General features: G+C 37.6%; 1 protein-coding gene across 1 annotated transcript in view; it reads left to right on the top strand.

The window, feature by feature from the left end:
* The window catches only part of tesk1b (testis associated actin remodelling kinase 1b), a 110,709-nt gene that overhangs the window by 37,733 nt on the left and 54,653 nt on the right, over window positions 1-18,323 (top strand). Inside the window, 1 exon segment of the mRNA XM_039751999.1 lies at window positions 12,140-12,261. Coding sequence (XP_039607933.1) covers window positions 12,140-12,261 — 122 coding nt within the window.

Here is an 18,323-nt window from a genome sequence, read left to right as displayed (position 1 = left end):
AGGCACGTTTTAAAGCTCGTGGTGAAAGGGCTTTTTCCGTCTGTGCACCCAGGCTCTGGAACTCCCTACCTTTAGTGGTTAGAAAAGCCACCTCAGTCGCCTCATTTAAATCACGCCTAAAAACACACTTCTTCACATTGGCTTTTACTTCTTAACCTGTCTCATTTCCACTTGTTTCTTCCTATTTCCCTATTTTATTGGGTCCTCTGGCCTGTTTTTAGTATCTCTGTTTTAATTTCTCTCTTAATGTTTGTGTTTAATATTTTGTTTTTAGTCTTGCTTCTTTTTAACTGTACAGCACTTCGGTCAGTTGTAATGCTGTGTTTTTAAGTGCTCAACAAATAAATATGGTATGGTATGGTATGGTAATGTGTAGCATCAACCTGGATGATGCAACGGCAGCCATTTTTGTGCCAGTACACTTACTACACATTAGCTGTTAGGTGGTGAGAGAGAGAGAGAGAGAGCCAGTTAGAGACAGGGGATAATTATAGGGCCAGAATGACCAGACCGTGGTGGGCAAATTATTTAATAATAACAAATGACTCCATCGCTCATTTCTGCAAGTCAAATGTTATATTTTCATTAAAAAAATAAAACCTTGTCTAAAGTTCTAATCTGGTTTGTACATGTCTTTAAATTGTTTTTTTTTTTTTAAATATTTCTACATTCACACAACATGCCAATATGCTTGCAGCAGTCTCCAATGAAAGAGAGTTTTTTTTTTTGTTTACTCATCAGAATATCTCCTTTTGAACTAGTTCATCCATTTTAAGTTAGATTTTGAGGACTTGCCTGTTTTTATCAATTTTCCATCTTCTACAGTAACTGTGCCTCATGTTGGATTTTTTTGTGTGCATCTTTTATGTTATTTATTTTTAAAGTAATAAAGCTAGGACAGAGGAGGACAGGGATTTATTTTCCATTTTATTGGCACAGTATATACTATATGTGCTGTAGATGTACTACTGGGGGAATTGAAAAAGATTTATGTGCAACTGTGTGTTTGTTTTATTTTGTAATTCCTGGTTTACAAAACATATTTCTTCCTAATCACTTTAATTATTTACTAGACTTGTTTTATTTATTGTCAACTAGGGATTTGTTTGTGGGGAGGTTAACACTTGTGAGGTAAGTGCAGTTTGACTCGGCAGAGTCAGAACTGCGCCCAAGCTCCTGTTTGAGCCTGTATCTGGTGCATCGTTTAAATCTAGTCACTGCAATTCATAAAAATAAAATTCATAAATATTTAATTTAAGAGAACGATCAAGACATTCTTTCAAGCAGTGGTTAAAAATAGATTCCTAATCTGGGCAACATGTAAATATAAATTTAGTAAGCACAGAATTTAACAGGACAAATAACCACATTTTACAAAATAACCAAATATTTTAATTTTAAATTTTAAATTCGCATTTTAAATCCAAATAAAAACATTTTACACAGTTTTAGCACAGATTAGCGCTTTATGCAATGTTACATAGTTCCCAGTACCACTTATTTTCATGTTTATTTTCTAGTTTTTTCTTGTATTTATGTAGCTAATTCTTTTGTCTAAAGTAATTTTCATATCAAAAACATTCAGTACAGTTGTCTCACATTTCCAGTATAAGTGCTGGCACATAACCATAAATGATTCACTAATATTCGCACAGTGCGCCTGTGTCAAAGATTTGAGTGTTATGCGTTAATGCAGTATTCTAATTTGAGTTTTAGCAGGGCATATTTCTAGTTTTGCAACTGATATGCAGTGTTCTGTCCACTGGCCTCCAATCCTAGACTGAGGTCATGCTTAGTACTTAACTGAAAGGTTTCTTTTGTCACTTTTGTGGGTTGACATCATAACCTTGGGCCACTGCTAATCTCCCTCTGAGTAGCTTAATCCAGGATGTCACAGTGTGTGACTCATGACACCTGCCACCTTTTTAGAGCTCCTGGGAGACAGTAATTCCGGCTGTGATGAGTATTTTGCTTCAACAAAAAGAACCCTATATTAGTCTCGTCTTCAACCACAGGTGAAAAGAAAGCCTATAGAAGTAGAGGTAAAAGGTCATGCTTCTTGAGTTTTTGTTCTTATCCATAGCCATTCATAGAGAATTGTTAGGTTAATGCATGCGTAATATAAGATCATTTTTGATGTCCAAAGTTCAAGTAGAGCTTCATTTTCTGACCAGGTTAAACTCTAGGAGTGCTGTTAGTTCAATTTGAGAACTGGTCATGTTCTGTATTAGCACATTTGGCCAAAGGTTAAGGCACATCCTTTTTTCTTTTTTTTTTTGGCAACTGACGTATTTCTACAAATACTCTGCAGTAGGATAGGGCTAAGGGATACATCAGAATTGGAACTGATCCAGCCATCTTGTAATTTACTATTGTATGAAATAGTTGCTGTTTTAGAATAAAATCCAGAAAACCAAATGATAATCTTAAAAAAAAAAAAAATATATACAAATAGCAATATTCAGAGCAATTATCCAGATTGATGTCAATACAAAATCATTACACATTGCCACACCTAGCACTAGGAGAAATTTGTCCTGCTTTCAGTAATAGGGAATTTTTTAACATTTGCATCATGCTTGAGATTTTTGTTCTCCTTTTTTCATGTTCCTGCCGATTTACTTGGTATATTTTCTTTTCTTTCTTTTTTTTTTTTTGAACATATTACTGTATGTGTTTTGTTACTGTATGCATAGTGTGACCTGTTCAGTATGAGAGAGACAATTTGTAGATCGCTGTATAAAAACAATCTTGTCTGATCGAAGGTTATCTGACTATTCTTAAAAGGTCCCCAAAGTCATTATGATATTTTTTTTTAATACTGATGTTGTTTTAACCTGGAAGTCAAAGGTCTGAGGGCTGTGTAAAGATCTGCTCAAGCAGGAGTCCTGTTTGCATAATGGAGGTGTAAAGATGAATACAGATACCCCATTTGTGGCAAATCTACACATATACCTGTATCTGTATTATCACTTTTACATTTTTTGTTGTTTCTTTCTGTCTTTGGTTTTCCCTCCCAGCTTTGCCCAGGTTTCTGAAAAACTTGTGCTTATGGCTGTTGACAGCTCTATTTAAAAGCCTGGTGTTTTCATTGTGGGCTGTGGATGATAAATAATTCAAGTACCCACAAGCCTGAAGCAGGCATCATAAATTAGTAAACAGATGATGAGAAGAGAATCTAATTGCACCTACTGCTGGGTATTGTCCAGAATGTTTAGGTGGCATGGTGCTACTATTCCACATTAGGCCAGTTCCCCTATCTGGCTGTGTTACATTTATATAGTACTGTACTTTGTATGGTGAACAGTAACCCAAAAAACCTACAGTAATACATTCAGTTTTACAGAAACACTAAGTCATGATATTTTGGTGGAAAAGCAGTGAATGGGAAAGAAAGATGAAACCTGCTATTTTGAAGTATATACGGTTAATTAGTTTTAATGCATCCCACATGCCTACAGTGCAACAGGTGTATTTTCTCTGTCTGAAAGGCAATTGATTCATCAATTTGTTTTCCAAATGGCTTATATAAGGGACATATGTAGTCACTGTCTAACAACATTACACAAAGTAATCCTGAAATCATGGGGACCAATTTCTTCACTGCTTTTCAGTGGAAGTGTGCATGTGGTTGTTCATTTCATTTGTTTTCCACCACTTATCTGGGAACTGGTTCTTGGAGCAATTGTATGATCTTTCTGGCTGTTCACAATGTGAGTGGTCAATGACTGTACTCCCAGCCTCTCCCGGATGTCTGTGCATCTCACCTTTTTTCTAAGGGAGAGCCCAGCCACACTGTAGAGAGAGCTCATTTTGGCTGCTTGTACCTAAAGTCTCATCCTTTCAGTTTTTACCCAAAGCTCAAGACCACAGGTGAGGGTAGGGACGTAGATCGAGTGGTAAACTGAAAGCTTCACCTTCTGGCACAGCTCCTTCTTCACTACTGTGGATCAGTATAGCGACTGCATAACTCGTCTCCCCAATCCATCTGTCGATCTCACCATTCCTTTGCCTGTCACTCATGAACAAGACCCCGAGATACTTAAACTCCTCCACTGGAGGTAGTAACTCTCCTCTGACTGGGAGAGGACAGTCTACCTTTTTCCTACTCAGGACCATGGCATCAGATTTGGAGAGATGTTGATCCTCATCCCTGCCACTTCACACTCTTGTTACCAACTGTCCCAGTATCTGCTGGAGTTCACAGACCGATGAAGCCAACCGGACCACATTGTCTGAAAAAGCAGTGATGCTATTATAGGCCACCAAACTGGACACCCTCCCCTCCCTGGCTGTGCCTTTATATCATGTCCATGAAAATCGCATACAGGTTTGGAGACCAAGCACAGCCCTGACAGAGTCCCACACCCACTGTAGAACATTACTGCTGTTTATTTCAGGTATGTGGACATGGCTGTCACTGTGCTTGTACTGATATTCCTTACTTTCCCCGCACCACCCACAGGATGCATTGAGAGAAATAGTCATACGCTTTCTCTAAGTCCACAAACCACATCTAGGCAGATTGGGTGTACTGCCAAGGATACTCATGAGGGCAAAGAGCCTGTCCACTGTTCTACAGTGCGGACAGAATTCATATTGCTCCTCCTGGATCTGAGGTTCCATGACTGCATGGAGTCTCCTTTCAAGTACTCTGACATAAGCATTTCCAGGGAAGCTGAGGAGGCTGTAGTACGTCATCTGGTCCACTTTTTTAAAAAATGGGGACCACCACAAACCTGCTCTGCCACTCCAAGGGAAATACTCCAATGGCCATACAACATTGTAAAGGTTTATAAGCCATAACCGCCCAATACTGGCCAGAGCCTTTAGCATTTCCAGGCAAATCTTATCCACCACTAGGGCCTTGCCGCTGTGGAGTTGCTTAACAACCTCCGTGACCTCCCCCAGGGAAATTGGCATTGATGCTCACCTGGGATACGGGAAAGCTGTTTTGGAGGTGGAAGTTAATAATAATAATAATAATAATAATAAATTTTATTTATATTGCTCTTTTCCCATGCTCAAGGCACTTAGTTGAAAATCTTTTGGACAGGGGCATTCCCCTAACATTCCCAGTCCACCTTCACTACTCGCTTAGGCTTTCTAGGTCTGTCCAGGTGCCTCTCCAACCATCTGACCCAGCTGACTACCAAGGACTGATCATTTGACAGCTCTGCCCCTCTCTTCACCTGATTGTCCAGAACGTACCACGTCAAATTTGATGATGTGATTATGAAGTTGATCATTGATCTTTGGCTCTGTGTTACCAAGTGCACACTTATGAGCCACCTTATGTTTTAAAATAATGTTTGTTATGGGCAAACCATGCCTAGCACTGAAGTTCAATAACAAAACACTTGGGATTAGATCAGGCAGGACATTCCTCCTAATTGGGTCTCTCCAGGTGTCTCCATTCTTAGTTCTGTGGATGTTGAAGTCACCCAACAGAACTAAGGAGACTCCAGCTGGGATCCTTTCCAGGATCCCTTCCAGGTACTTTAAGAAGGTCTGGTACTCCAAACTGACCTTAGGTGCATAAGCACATACGACAGTCAGAATCCTCCGTGACCTTCAGGCACTTGTTCCCTGGGACAATCATGGCATCAACCAGGCAAGGTCTCAATAAGAAGTCCAGTCCCACCCAATGCCTTTCTTCTAGGGCAACTCCAGAGTAAAGGAGAGTAGACTTCTTATTGTGCTGTTTACCAGCAGTGTTTACATTTTTATGTAAGTATGATTTACTAAACCTTTTTACTTGAATTCACTGGGTTGTATCATGACTTTTTAAATTATGGTTTTACAGAATAAATAAATGCCCTGTTTAACCAGGCTGGTGTCTTTGTTGTTACTGTTTTATGAAAAAGTAAAACATTACCAACTACATTTGCTTTCCTTTTAATAAAGAGCTGTCCAGCCCAGCATTAAATTTAATCAAAGAATGAAATGAAAATCATCTCAAGACCTGTGAATATTTATTTCAAAAACTAGTTTTATAGAGTGAGGTTTATGAGCAAGAGGTGAAAACCAATGCCTAACATTTTAGGGCAAAAAATAGCCTGTGCACACGGTGGTGCTGTAATGTTCCCTGTAAAATTCCATGTTAAAAAAAATAAGCAAAATATAGCACTGCTTAATACTATAATAAGTAGTGACACAATGTTTAAGGATTCTCCCTTGTAGCTCCAGAGCCCTATTTCTAAGTCCCCTCCAGATGACTGCCTGTGAGAAGTTTTCACTTTTTCCCCCCTTCCATCACTATTGTTAAACAACTTATCCAGGGCAGGTTTGTGGGGCAGCTGGAGCAATCATTTGGTGCAAGGCAGGAACACCACCTGGACAGTGGTTTAGGTAAATTCCACATTTGTCCTGTACAAGATACTGGCTTGTGTGAGGGACTATCACTTATTATGGGGTTGTTTCCTACAGCATGTGTGATGATGATGGGATAGGCTTTGGCTCCCTGTAACATCAAACTGAATTAATGGTTTTAAAAATGGAATGTCAGAATAGTGTATTAATAATGGTTGTTCTAATGCCCTGTCCCATCCATCTATCCATTTGCTAAAGCCGCTTATACATAGCAGCGTCACAAGGCAACTAGAGCATATCCCAGCAATCATTGGGCACAAGGCAGGATGACTGGACAAGATGCCAGCCAATTGCAGGTGAACACGCATACATACACACATTAGGGCCAATTTAACAATGTGGAATTCTCTCAATCTGTTTGTCTTTGGACTGTATGAGGGTGTTAGGAAACCCCTGAGGACACAGGGAGAACATGCAAACTCCGATCTCCTTATTGCGAGGCAACAGCTCTACCACTGCTTCCTATGCAATGTCCCACTGTTATTTATTCTTTATACTTAATGTATGTCTCAATCAAACACTCGGCAATTCTTGAAGGATAAATAAGTGTAATTTGCCAGATTTATTGTGATGAAGAAACCTAATCAACTGACCCAAATATCACTAGATATCAAATGTAACACTGAGTAATTTTGTGTGCATATCAAACTTTTTATACATTTTATTTTTAAATTTTGTTCACATTGTGCCCACTCTGTCAACCTTGTTCCATAGACTGCTTTATTGTAGTCTTTTAGCTGTTGCTCTCCCATCTGCAGTCATAAGAACACATTGTCCATGGTTAATTAAATCACTGCTAACGACCACCATGAGTCATTGCAGTTACGGGCAGAAGGCAAAAAAAAAAAAAGTTTCTCATTTTTCCTTTCAGTTTTGTGGCATAGTTTTTACATTAGTTGTGAATTTATACTGCTTTTCTAACAAATGTTTGTCTTTAGTTAACCCTTGCATTCAGCTGTCCAGCATCTCTGTGGCAGCATTTGAAATGTAGATGTGTTAATATTCATGTTGACTTTACTGCTGCTGTGGTGGGAGTGGAAGAACTCAGACTTTTGCATACTTTATGTGTTGGGACTCTGACTAAAGGAGCAATGATAATGAGCTGTATTGTCTCTTTATTTGGCCAGACACCTAAAAGGTCTTTAAAGTTGTGAGAACCTGGCATATATGTGTAGAGCCAAGTGCAAATGGAACTGTGCCAGCACTGAAGTTTATATTACTAGGCGGTTTGCAAGGCATATCCATTGCTGGAGTGTAATGGAATATTTGATTTGCCTGCTAGTACTTTCATTTTGTGATGAAGGAAGTGTAAGGGCATATATGTATACTGTATCTATAAAAGCAGTATTCTTTTTACTTAAAAAATGTTAATTCATAAGTAAAAAGCTGTTTGTATTTATACCTTAACAGGATCCTGGATTACTGGTTTAGCCAACACTATGCACTGCTTTAAATTTTACAGAGCTAATCTTGTCATTAACTCCACATGAGAATATGGCCCTGCAGTAATTTATTTGGTATCATATCCAAAATGTTGGAAATGGTGTCGTGGTAAGATTTTTTTATTTTATTTGTTTTTAAGCAGAAAAGTGCTGAGCTGCAAGCAAAACTGATAATGTTCTCCCATCGTTTTGAGGAACCCTAGACATTGCACATCTGATGTTCTTATATCAGTCAATCAATTTGTTTGGCTAAATGTCTTAACATTACAAGAAAGGAAGCATACAGTAGTACTGTGAGGGTGATGACACATTTTTTGATCATTAAAATTCCCAGGTCTGTTGAAAATTTTCTAGAGTTTGTGGATTTGTTGGGACTTCTTGGCAATGTGACTAATCTGTAAAGGTGTTAATTTTTTTTTCGTACAACTGCCAGTTGTGTTATAGTCTTAAATGGAGTCTGGGTCATAGATACAAGATGGTGATGTTTTGTTAATATGTAGGTTTTTATTAATAGAGCAGAAATAATATTATGCCTGTATCTGTATTTAGACCTGCCAAATATGGAAGGATCAGTGCACACCACCCATAGTTGCATGGAATTGCATGATGATACATGCAAGCAGACAAGTCCTGGAGCAAGTTCAAATATGTAATGCTGTTTTGTTATATCCTTCTGGCAAAAACATCACACTTGGGATTGTTAAAATAGACTGGGTGAAGATGGAATGGGGAAGAAAAGAAGTGTGCTTGCAGACAGTGAAAGGTGTGGTGCTGACAGTTACAGACAGACCGAGAGTGGAATGGAGGCAAGCTAGGCTGAATTCCCTGGAACAAAGGCGAAGGGAATGTAAAGTCCAAATATTTTCTTAAACAGGCATAAGCATGAAGTAACATTAAACAGATATGTGGCGTAGTGCCTGTCTTGTCATGTCTCATAGTATAATCTTCCACCTAGCTTGGTGACAATAGGGTTTAAGGAGTGAGGAGTTTACTGTCTTGGTGTATTGACATTGTCTTGAAAAGCTCCACTACTTTATAAACGGATACTTCATTGTTCCCAAGAGGGAAATTGTAGTGCTACAGCAGGTAATAAATAGAACTACATGGAATGCACTGAAAATTGAACAGCAAGGAAAACAAATATTTCCATAATCTCCTTAAATTGACATGTTCAATTTGTACTAAAATTGTTTGCTGAGTACAGTATGTATTATAAAATCTAATAGCAGATGGTTAAAAGACAGTTAAAATGATTGTGTTGCTAAAGGTGCTACACAGGTCGGCCAAAGTATCACAAATAGATTGTGTGACACTCTTTACGACAGCCACCACCTTAGCCAATGGCTCTTTTCTCCTTCTGTCTCCTGGGATTCCAGACTAATACCAAGGAAAAAAAAATGTCTTCCTTCTTTATTAAATTTGTTTTTGGTGTGTCCATTGAAAATACAGGTCTTGATTGAGGTGAAGATATTTCTGTTTCCTTTCACTGAAGATAGTTTGCACTTTAGACAGTGGAAGTGAGAGGTGGTGATTTGGGTGTTGATCACTCCCTCTATAGATCCAGTTTATAATTTCCTAATAAATTCCTTCAATAACTGTTAACATTGAAATGTTCACTTCTCAGTCTGGCAGATCATTTCCGTTCATATCTGTGCCTATCCATGTTTAAAGTAGAAATTGGTTAAATGCAAATTTTTTGTTACATGATTTGTTGCCGTCTTATGGCAGTACAGCAACAAACTGAAAGTTTATGCATGGTAGATTGAAAATGCACAAAAGATATGATGATCTTGTAACCAATGCCTTTCAGAAAACTTGATTGTCTGATTATAAGAAGTAAAACTTCTAAAAACTGAGTGCGGGCTGTATTTAATCAGATGAGAAATCATTTTCTCAGTAAAGTAAGGGCAAAGTGTCAGTCACATTTATAACCGGTTTGTTCCAGAAGACATTAAGTGTGTGGTTAAGAGGTTAAGGCAGTGCTATTCAAGGGAATTTGTTTTTTTATCTTCTAATATTAGAACCTCTCTGTAATAATATTTAATCATAGATCCAGACATAACAGTATTTTTGAGTACCAGTAGTTAAGAGTATAAAAATAACAAAAGCAATTCAACACTGTGGGACAGTCAGCACTACACTTTTTGGCTGACCTGCATGCTATTCAAACCTCCTTAATCATTGGTATAATACTTGCTTTTTTAATTTTTTGTTATTCTTTGTGGGAAGTGGTACTCTGGGATTATTACATATCTGTCAATGTAGAGGGTGAACTGTTCTACATCCTGAAATAATCACTGACATTTTACTTTCATTTCAGCCAAAGAAAATGTACATGTGGGCACAGAAAGAATGTTGAATCTACACAGAAAGTGTTTGGGCTGGTACTTGAACCCAAAGCTCACTGTTGCTTGATGGCCCAGTACCCCTCCCTAAGCAATTTACATGTTTTCCTACTATCTACTGTCTGTTCATATTTTTTTTTCATTGAGTGCTACAGTTTGTCTGCCACATTTTAGGTTATTTGGAGACTCTAAATTGTTTTTTGAATGAATCTTTGTTTTAGGGGTCCCATTCTGAGGTTAATTCCTGTCTTGTGACCAAAGCTACTTAGGCTGTAACCTTCATCACAGTGAACTCCTATTTATTAAGCAGAATTGATTAACGCTGCATTAATATTTTATTACCCAAACTAATAATCCTGAGTTAAATCATCACTGTCAGTATGCACTGCTTTTGCCATTTTAAACCTGTCATTATCATGATAAATTATGTATTTTGTGTGCATGTTAGCCAATAAAAACAACATTAGTTAACAAGTCTGTCAGCATTAGGACATTTTGCATACAATTAATTTTCTTTCTGAGGGTCACTGCGTGACCATTGAAAATAAAACGCATGGATTTGGTATCTTTCACTGTGTTTAAAATTTTTTAAGTGGTTGTTTCTTTATTGATTATCAAGTTATTGTTTAACTTAAAGCAGCCTGTTAGACTTTCTATCAAAAAAAGCATTCAGCCTCTGGATATGAATGTAAATAACTCCAAAATAAAGAAATAAATTTAGTAAATGAGTCACTCCATGCATAGCAGATAAATGTGAGAGCCAGTTGCTTGAGTGCCATGATGCTGAATTGTAAATGAAGCCAATTTGTAAACCGCTTAAGAGCTAGTGATAAAGACAAGCAGCTGGAAGGTTAGAATAAAAAAATATATATATTATTTTCAGTTTAGCCTGCTCACTTTCTCACTTGAGCAGGCGATTGAAAATGAGGATGATACACAAAAGCAGTCAAGCGCTGAGCAGCTCCATAGGCAGAATGAACTCTTGTACTAACAGAACTTCTGTATCAGATTTCACATTATGGCTACCAGGCACACTTGATTTCCTTTTCCTTACTTACTTGGTGTTAAATGACACCTCATTAGAAACCAATACCAAGACCCCATTCTCTGTGACATTTCCAAAATGTCAATGAGGGGGACATTTTATATGCCATTTATTTCCTGTTGCTTCCGAGTGCTTGTTTGCTTTACAGACTGATCCCGACATTTATGGTGGTTATCTATTACTGTGTTGTTGCTGAGTCTAAACCCTATCTTTCAATCAAGGTTCATCACTATACTAGTACATGAGTCAGCCTAAAGAATACCTTTCAGACAATGATAGAAAGAGGGCGGAATGTACTATATCTTAAAATACGATATAACATTTAAAAGTACATTCTCAAACCTGCATTATACAATTTAAGATTGCGTTGTGGTGTGCTGCAGCATATTCTGGTATATAAGTGAAAGAGAAAGAGAATCAATTGTCATAATAAACTTGCCAGCCATCTCTTGACTTAATTGTGTAATAAAAACATGGATCTTATGCATGCTTTTTTTGTTTTAGGTACCTTAATATTAACAAGCCTTGCCTTACAAAAAAATCAATCTGGCATTAGCTGATGATGTATATGTTATGTGTCCGTCATTTGAAAATCCCACTTTAGCTCTTTGAACACCTATCATGAACTTTCTTTATGCAAAACAAATTAGGTATGCTGTCTCAGGACACAGTTAAAGTCAAAACTGTGAGCAGTGTGAAAGTTGCCTCCTATATGATTACATTTAAAAAATGTCAAGAAAATCATGGGCCTTAAGGCCTCTAGAGTGGTCTCAGTTAAAATTTTAATCTATGGATCTGACTTGTGTTCGAGGTTTGTGGAACATGCTTTAGACCTTAAACACTCTTGGAAGGTATTCTGTTGGTCTGTACTTCATTACATGTTATTGTCAATATTGATCTTAAGTTGTTTTTTTTTTTTTTTTCTTTCTGTCTAGGTGAGGCACCGAATTTCAGGACAGGTGATGGTTCTGAAGATGAACACTCTTCCAAGTAACCGTGCCAACATGCTGCGAGAGGTGCAGCTCATGAATCGTCTGTCCCATCCAAATATCCTCCGGTCAGTGACTTTATTTATTTATTTTGACATGTCTTTATTGCAAGGATTCTCAATATGTGACCCAAGTGGATGCATGCAGCCTAATTTGAATGTACATCCCGGACCAGGTTCACAAATCATTTGCATGATACCACCTTCCTATGCCCTTTACAGTTAGGTCGATAAATACAGTGGGATGCAAAAGTTTGGGCAACCTTAATAATAGTCATTATTTTCCTGTATAAATCGTTGGTTGTTACGATAAAAAATTTCAGTTAAATATATCATATAGGAGACACACACAGTGATATTTGAGAAGTGAAATGAAGTTTATTGGATTTACAGAAAGTGTGTAATAATTGTTCAAACAAAATCAGGCAGGTACATAAATTTGGGCACCGTTGTCATTTTATTGATTCCAAAACTTTTAGAACTAATTATTGGAACTCAAATTGGCTTGGTAAGCTCAGTGACCCCTGACCTACATACACAGGTGAATCCTATAATGAGAAAGAGTATTTAAGGGGGTCAATTGTAAGTTTCCCTCCTCCTTTAATTTTCTCTGCAGAGTAGCAACATGGGGGTCACAAAACAACTCTCAAATGACCTGAAGACAAAGATTGTTCACCATCATGGTTTAGGGGAAGGATACAGAAAGCTGTCCCAGAGATTTAAGCTGTCTGTTTCCACAGTTAGGAACATATTGAGGAAATGGAAGACCACAGGCTCAGTTCAAGTTAAGGCTCGAAGTGGCAGACCAAGAAAGATTTCGGATAGACAGAAGCGACGAATGGTGAGAACAGTCAGAGTCAACCCACAGACCAGCACCAAAGACCTACAACATCATCTTGCAGCAGATGGAGTCACTGTGCATCGTTCAACCATTCAGCCCACTTTACACAAGGAGATGCTGTATGCGAAGTGATGCAGAGGAAGCCTTTTCTCCGCCCACAGCACAAACAGAGCCGCTTGAGGTCTGCTCAAGCACATTTGGACAAGCCAGCTTTATTTTGGAATAAGGTGCTGTGGACTGATGAAACTAAAATTGAGTTATTTGGGCATAACAAGGGCGTTATGCATGGAGGAAAAAGAACACAGCATTCCAAGAAAAACACCTGCTACCTACAGTAAAATATGGTGGTGGTTCCATCATGCTGTGGGGCTGTGTGGCCAGTGCAGGGACTGGGAATCTTGTCAAAGTTGAGGGATGCATGGATTCCACTCAGTATCAGCAGATTCTGGAGACCAATGTCCAGGAATCAGTGACAAAGCTGAAGCTGCGCGGGGCTGGATCTTTCAACAAGACAACGACCCAAAACACTGCTCAAAATCCACTAAGGCATTCATGCAGAGGAACAAGTACAACGTTCTGGAATGGCCATCTCAGTCCCCAGACCTGAATATAATTGAAAATCTGTGGTGTGAGTTAAAGAGAGCTGTCCTCGCTCGGAAGCCATCAAACCTGAATGAACTAGAGATGTTTTGTAAAGAGGAATGGTCCAAAATACCTTCAACCACAATCCAGACTCTCATTGGAACCTACAGGAAGCGTTCAGAGGCTGTAATTTCTGCAAAAGGCGGATCTACTAAATATTGATTTCATTTCTTTTTTGTGGTGCCCAAATTTATGCACCTGCCTGATTTTGTTTGAACAATTATTGCACACTTTCTGTAAATCCAATAAACTTCATTTCACTTCTCAAATATCACTGTGTGTGTCTCCTATATGATATATTTAACTGACATTTTTTATCGTAACAACCAATGATTTATACAGGAAAATAATGGCTATTTACAAGGTTGCCCAAACTTTTGCATCCCACTGTATTTGGACAGAGACAACTTTTTTTCTAATTTTGGTTCTGTACATTACCACAATATATTTTAAATGAAACAACTCGGATGCAGTTGAAGTGCAGACTTTCAGCTTTAATTCAGTGGGTTGAACAAAAATATTGCATAAAAAATTTGAGGGAACTAAAGCATTTTTTTAACACAATCCCTTCATTTCAGGGGCTCAAAAGTAATTGGACAAATAACTGGAATAAAAATGTTCATTTCTAATACTTGGTTGAAAACCCTTTGCTAGAAATGACAGTCTGAAGTCTTGAACTCATGGACATCACCAGATGCTGGGTTTCCTCCTTTTTAATGCTCTGCCAGGCCTTTACAGCAGCGGCTTTCAGTTGCTGTTTGTTTGAGGGCCTTGCTTCTTTTAGTAAAAACAGTTTCTAAATAAATTTTTTTGGAAGATCAGTTCAAAAGAAAAATTTTATTTTTATGTGCTTCTTTGTATCTTTGAATTGTACTATGATTTGAGACTAACATAACTTGTGACCTCCCTGTATATAACCATAATAAAATGTGATAGCTTGGTGCTTAATCACTTCTTAAGGTTCCTCATTTTTTCATATTTCCTGTCATTGCCAGACAAAAAACATCTTGGCCTGGTGACCTTAGTATCAAATACCACAGCAGGATACAGAGAAGAAAGCTAGAATATAAATGTGTCAGTAACACTGTGTGTTTACATGCATTGATTTATAACACACCATGAAAACCATAATTCCAATTAGAGAAACTGGGTTATTGGTCTCTGAGAAACCAGATTAATAAACTTGGGTTTCTCTGTGAGTAACCTGATTATTTGTCCATGTGAGAACCCTTAACCATGTTACAGTCAAGGATTTTGTAGTCTGCACATGCACACTGTTCACCTGCCAAGCTTCGCACAAACTTTCAGTAGCTATGTGTTGTTGGCAAAAACAGGTTTTAGTGTAGTTATGTATTTATATAGTAAGGAATAGGCTGCTACAAAAGATAATTGCAAAGATAAATGCAGATTTAGAAAAAATAAGTACCTCTGTGTAAAAAATTGACACCATCTTGTTACTCAATGTAGCAATCTTTTCCTGATCCCCAAAATCGAGCAGCCACTAAGTTAGTAAAGTAGAATCCAGCACGAGTCAAATGCATAGCAGAAAGAATTTCCACAGTTCGAAAATGGTCATTTTAAAAAAGGTTTTGTTCTTTCATAAATTTTCACTAATCACAAAATTCAGAAGAAAAGTTATTACATACTCAGAATAAAAAGCAAAAAGGGGAAAAAAAAGTTTCTTCTCCATTTCATTACTCTGGTAGCTTTCTCATGTTAAACTTAAGTTAATTTCTATATTTACACCACTCGTGAAAATTTTAGAACACCTCGATTTTTCTTCAAATTTAATTGGCTGACATACAATGAATGACTTAAAATAGTGAAAAGCTAAGAAGCAAAAAAGCCAAAGATTTAAATTTCAGAATCAAAGCTCAACTTTTGAGTGTACCTTAACAGTGGTCAAAAAAACATGTCTCAGTTTGTACTGTGAAGTGAAGGTTTGACAAGGCTAGTGGCAGGAAGAAAGCCATTCCTTAAAGGACAAAGTAGGGCCTTGAAATACCGTCTGTGGACTACTGCAGACTGGAAGAAAGTCTTATGGACCCATGAATCAAAATTTGAAAATTGAAATCATCAGTTCATCATGCCGTCAAGTTGGTGAAAGGATGGTTTCTCAGTATGTAACACCAGTTATCATTTTTTATTATTTGCCATTGTTTATTTGTTCTATATCTTGATTTCATGAAATATTAAGAAATAAGCTGAGTGTATTTCCATAAACACTGAGGTGTTCTAAAACTTTTGACTGGTAGTGTAAATGTGTTACTTTATAGGCTTCACTTAAGTATGCTCTGTATATTCGATGTGTTCAGTATGTTCATTACGGTTTGAAAGTTTTTGCCCTCCATGCCTTACCAACTGAAAGGCAGATCATAGACTGAATTAGTCTCTAGTATGAATGACAAGAAATAACTAGAATATTCCATTTACAATTTAGCTTGTAGGGGTTATAATTGAACCTTCCATTGACTATGCATTAATGCAGGAGTTCCCAAACTTTTTTGCCGCAGACCCCTTTACCAAAAACTTTTAAAACCGTCAACCCCCTAGTCACATGCAATGGTTTTTCATGTCCACACTTGCTTTGATAAGTTCGATAAGACAATGCACAGACATGTTTGTGCTACATGTATTTTCATGCATTCTTACGTGTGACTCTTTTAATGACACATTTTACCTTTTCGTTTGCAAGTTTGGTATGTAATGTGTTTTTATCAAAAAAGTGTTTTTTTTTAATTATTTTACTTCTTAATTAGGTACCTATTGGAATCATAGATATTTTGAAGTAAAAAACAAATAGCAGTAGTAAGGGGGTCTATTTTTGCTGTTGTCAACTCCCAGATTTTTTTTTATTGACCCAGGGGGTCAATATCAACCACTTTGGGAACTCTTGCATTAATGTACAGGAAAACATTTTAAAATAACAAGGAAAATACTGTTATCAATTTAACATGACATAACTTACTAACAAATGGCTCTTACACGACTAGAAGTTCTGCTGTTTTTCTGTATTTAAGCACAAGCAGATATTGTTCACACGGTGTTTTACCTCATCATAGGTAAGTAAAGCCACAATAAGAGAATGGTCCTTAGTTATCAAGTTATAGCCAGTTTAATACCATACACAAACCTATAAGTGAAACCAAACATCATTTTTTCAAATTGTGTGTCCCAGTGAAAGCATATAAGTTTTTTTTAAATCTATTGAAATAGTACTTACAGAAGGCCAAATAATTTCTCATACTTCTTAACACCCTCAGTCCAAACCATTTCATAATTAGTTGTTAACTAGCAATACTCTAGTTTTTGGCATTCATATGTGCTGCTGTTAAAGCACAATTTCTTTCTTATCGGATAACTTTTTGTTCTGAGAGGAGATACTATATCTATAGCTTGTTTGAGAGACAGGTGTTAGTGAAATGTCAGCTGATCCATATTACCATAAATAAAGGTAGAGTTCTAACAATATTAATTTTTAAGTAATGTTTCAGTCAAGATGCCTCATTAATCTGACTTTATGTTGTAAATTTCTTGGCAAAGGTATAATCAGATCAAATGTAAATAAGGGTTGATCGGGGAGGAGTGATAACTACATTCATGTTTATCTTGGCGCTGGAGAGTGGCAGCATGTTGCATGCTGGTCATACATGTACATGAAAGTACTACTAGTATTATTACTACATGAAAGTAATGATTTCACTGTATTGTGAACATGAGACAGTACTACTTCCACTACTATTAGTACTACATGAAAGTAAGAATTTCACTGTACTCTACATATGACACTACTACATCTTGAAAGTCAACACCATAAACAGCAGTAAGATTTAATATATAATCATAACAGATGTACTGGAGAGACTGAAGCCACATTATCTGAAGAATGCTATGATGTACTTATCATGGGATACAGAAGACTGAAAATTATTCTTGAAATGATCAGATAAAGGGCATATTTTCAGCCCCGAATCCATTATATACACACTAACCTTTCTGTGGATGTCTGAAGATTTAGGTCACTAGGTCTGGAAGTGTCCTCATTGTGCATCAGAGGAGATGGATGCTACAGCTGTGAAATGCTTTGGCTGAGACTGGATGCAATCCCCTAATGCTATAGTCTGAGAGCCTGGGTAAATGTAATGCTGCCTGTTGGTGCTCATAACTTATGTATCCATCCATCCATCCATTATCCAGTCCCAGCCAACACAGGGCGCAAGGCAGGAAGCCAGCCCACTGCAGGGCACACACACACACACACCAAGCACAGACTAGGGACAATGTAGAATCACCAATGCACCTAACCTGCATGTCTTTGGACTGTGGGAGGAAACCGGAATACCCGGAGGAAACCCACGCAGCCACGGGGAGAACATGCAAACTCCACGCAGTGTGGACCTGGGAAGCGAACCCGGGTCCCCTAACTGCGAGGCAGCTGCGCTACCCATTGCGCCATCATGCCGCCCATAACTTATGTAATGGTTTACAAATAATAAAAGTTGCTTTTGTTTCTCACAATGTTAATTGTGAAGTTGTAGATTCTATAAAGTAAGGATGTGTTATCTCCTTAGTAGTACGTACTGTTCTGTGCTCAGAGATATTTTTTCATTGTTCATCTTTTGTGGTGTAGCTAGCAAGGAGTTGCTCC

Source organism: Polypterus senegalus, chromosome 4 (genome assembly GCF_016835505.1).
Source record: "Polypterus senegalus isolate Bchr_013 chromosome 4, ASM1683550v1, whole genome shotgun sequence".
Classification (NCBI taxonomy): domain Eukaryota; kingdom Metazoa; phylum Chordata; class Cladistia; order Polypteriformes; family Polypteridae; genus Polypterus; species Polypterus senegalus.
Note: the sequence above shows the minus strand (reverse complement) of the source record. Positions and strands in the feature narration are given on the sequence as shown.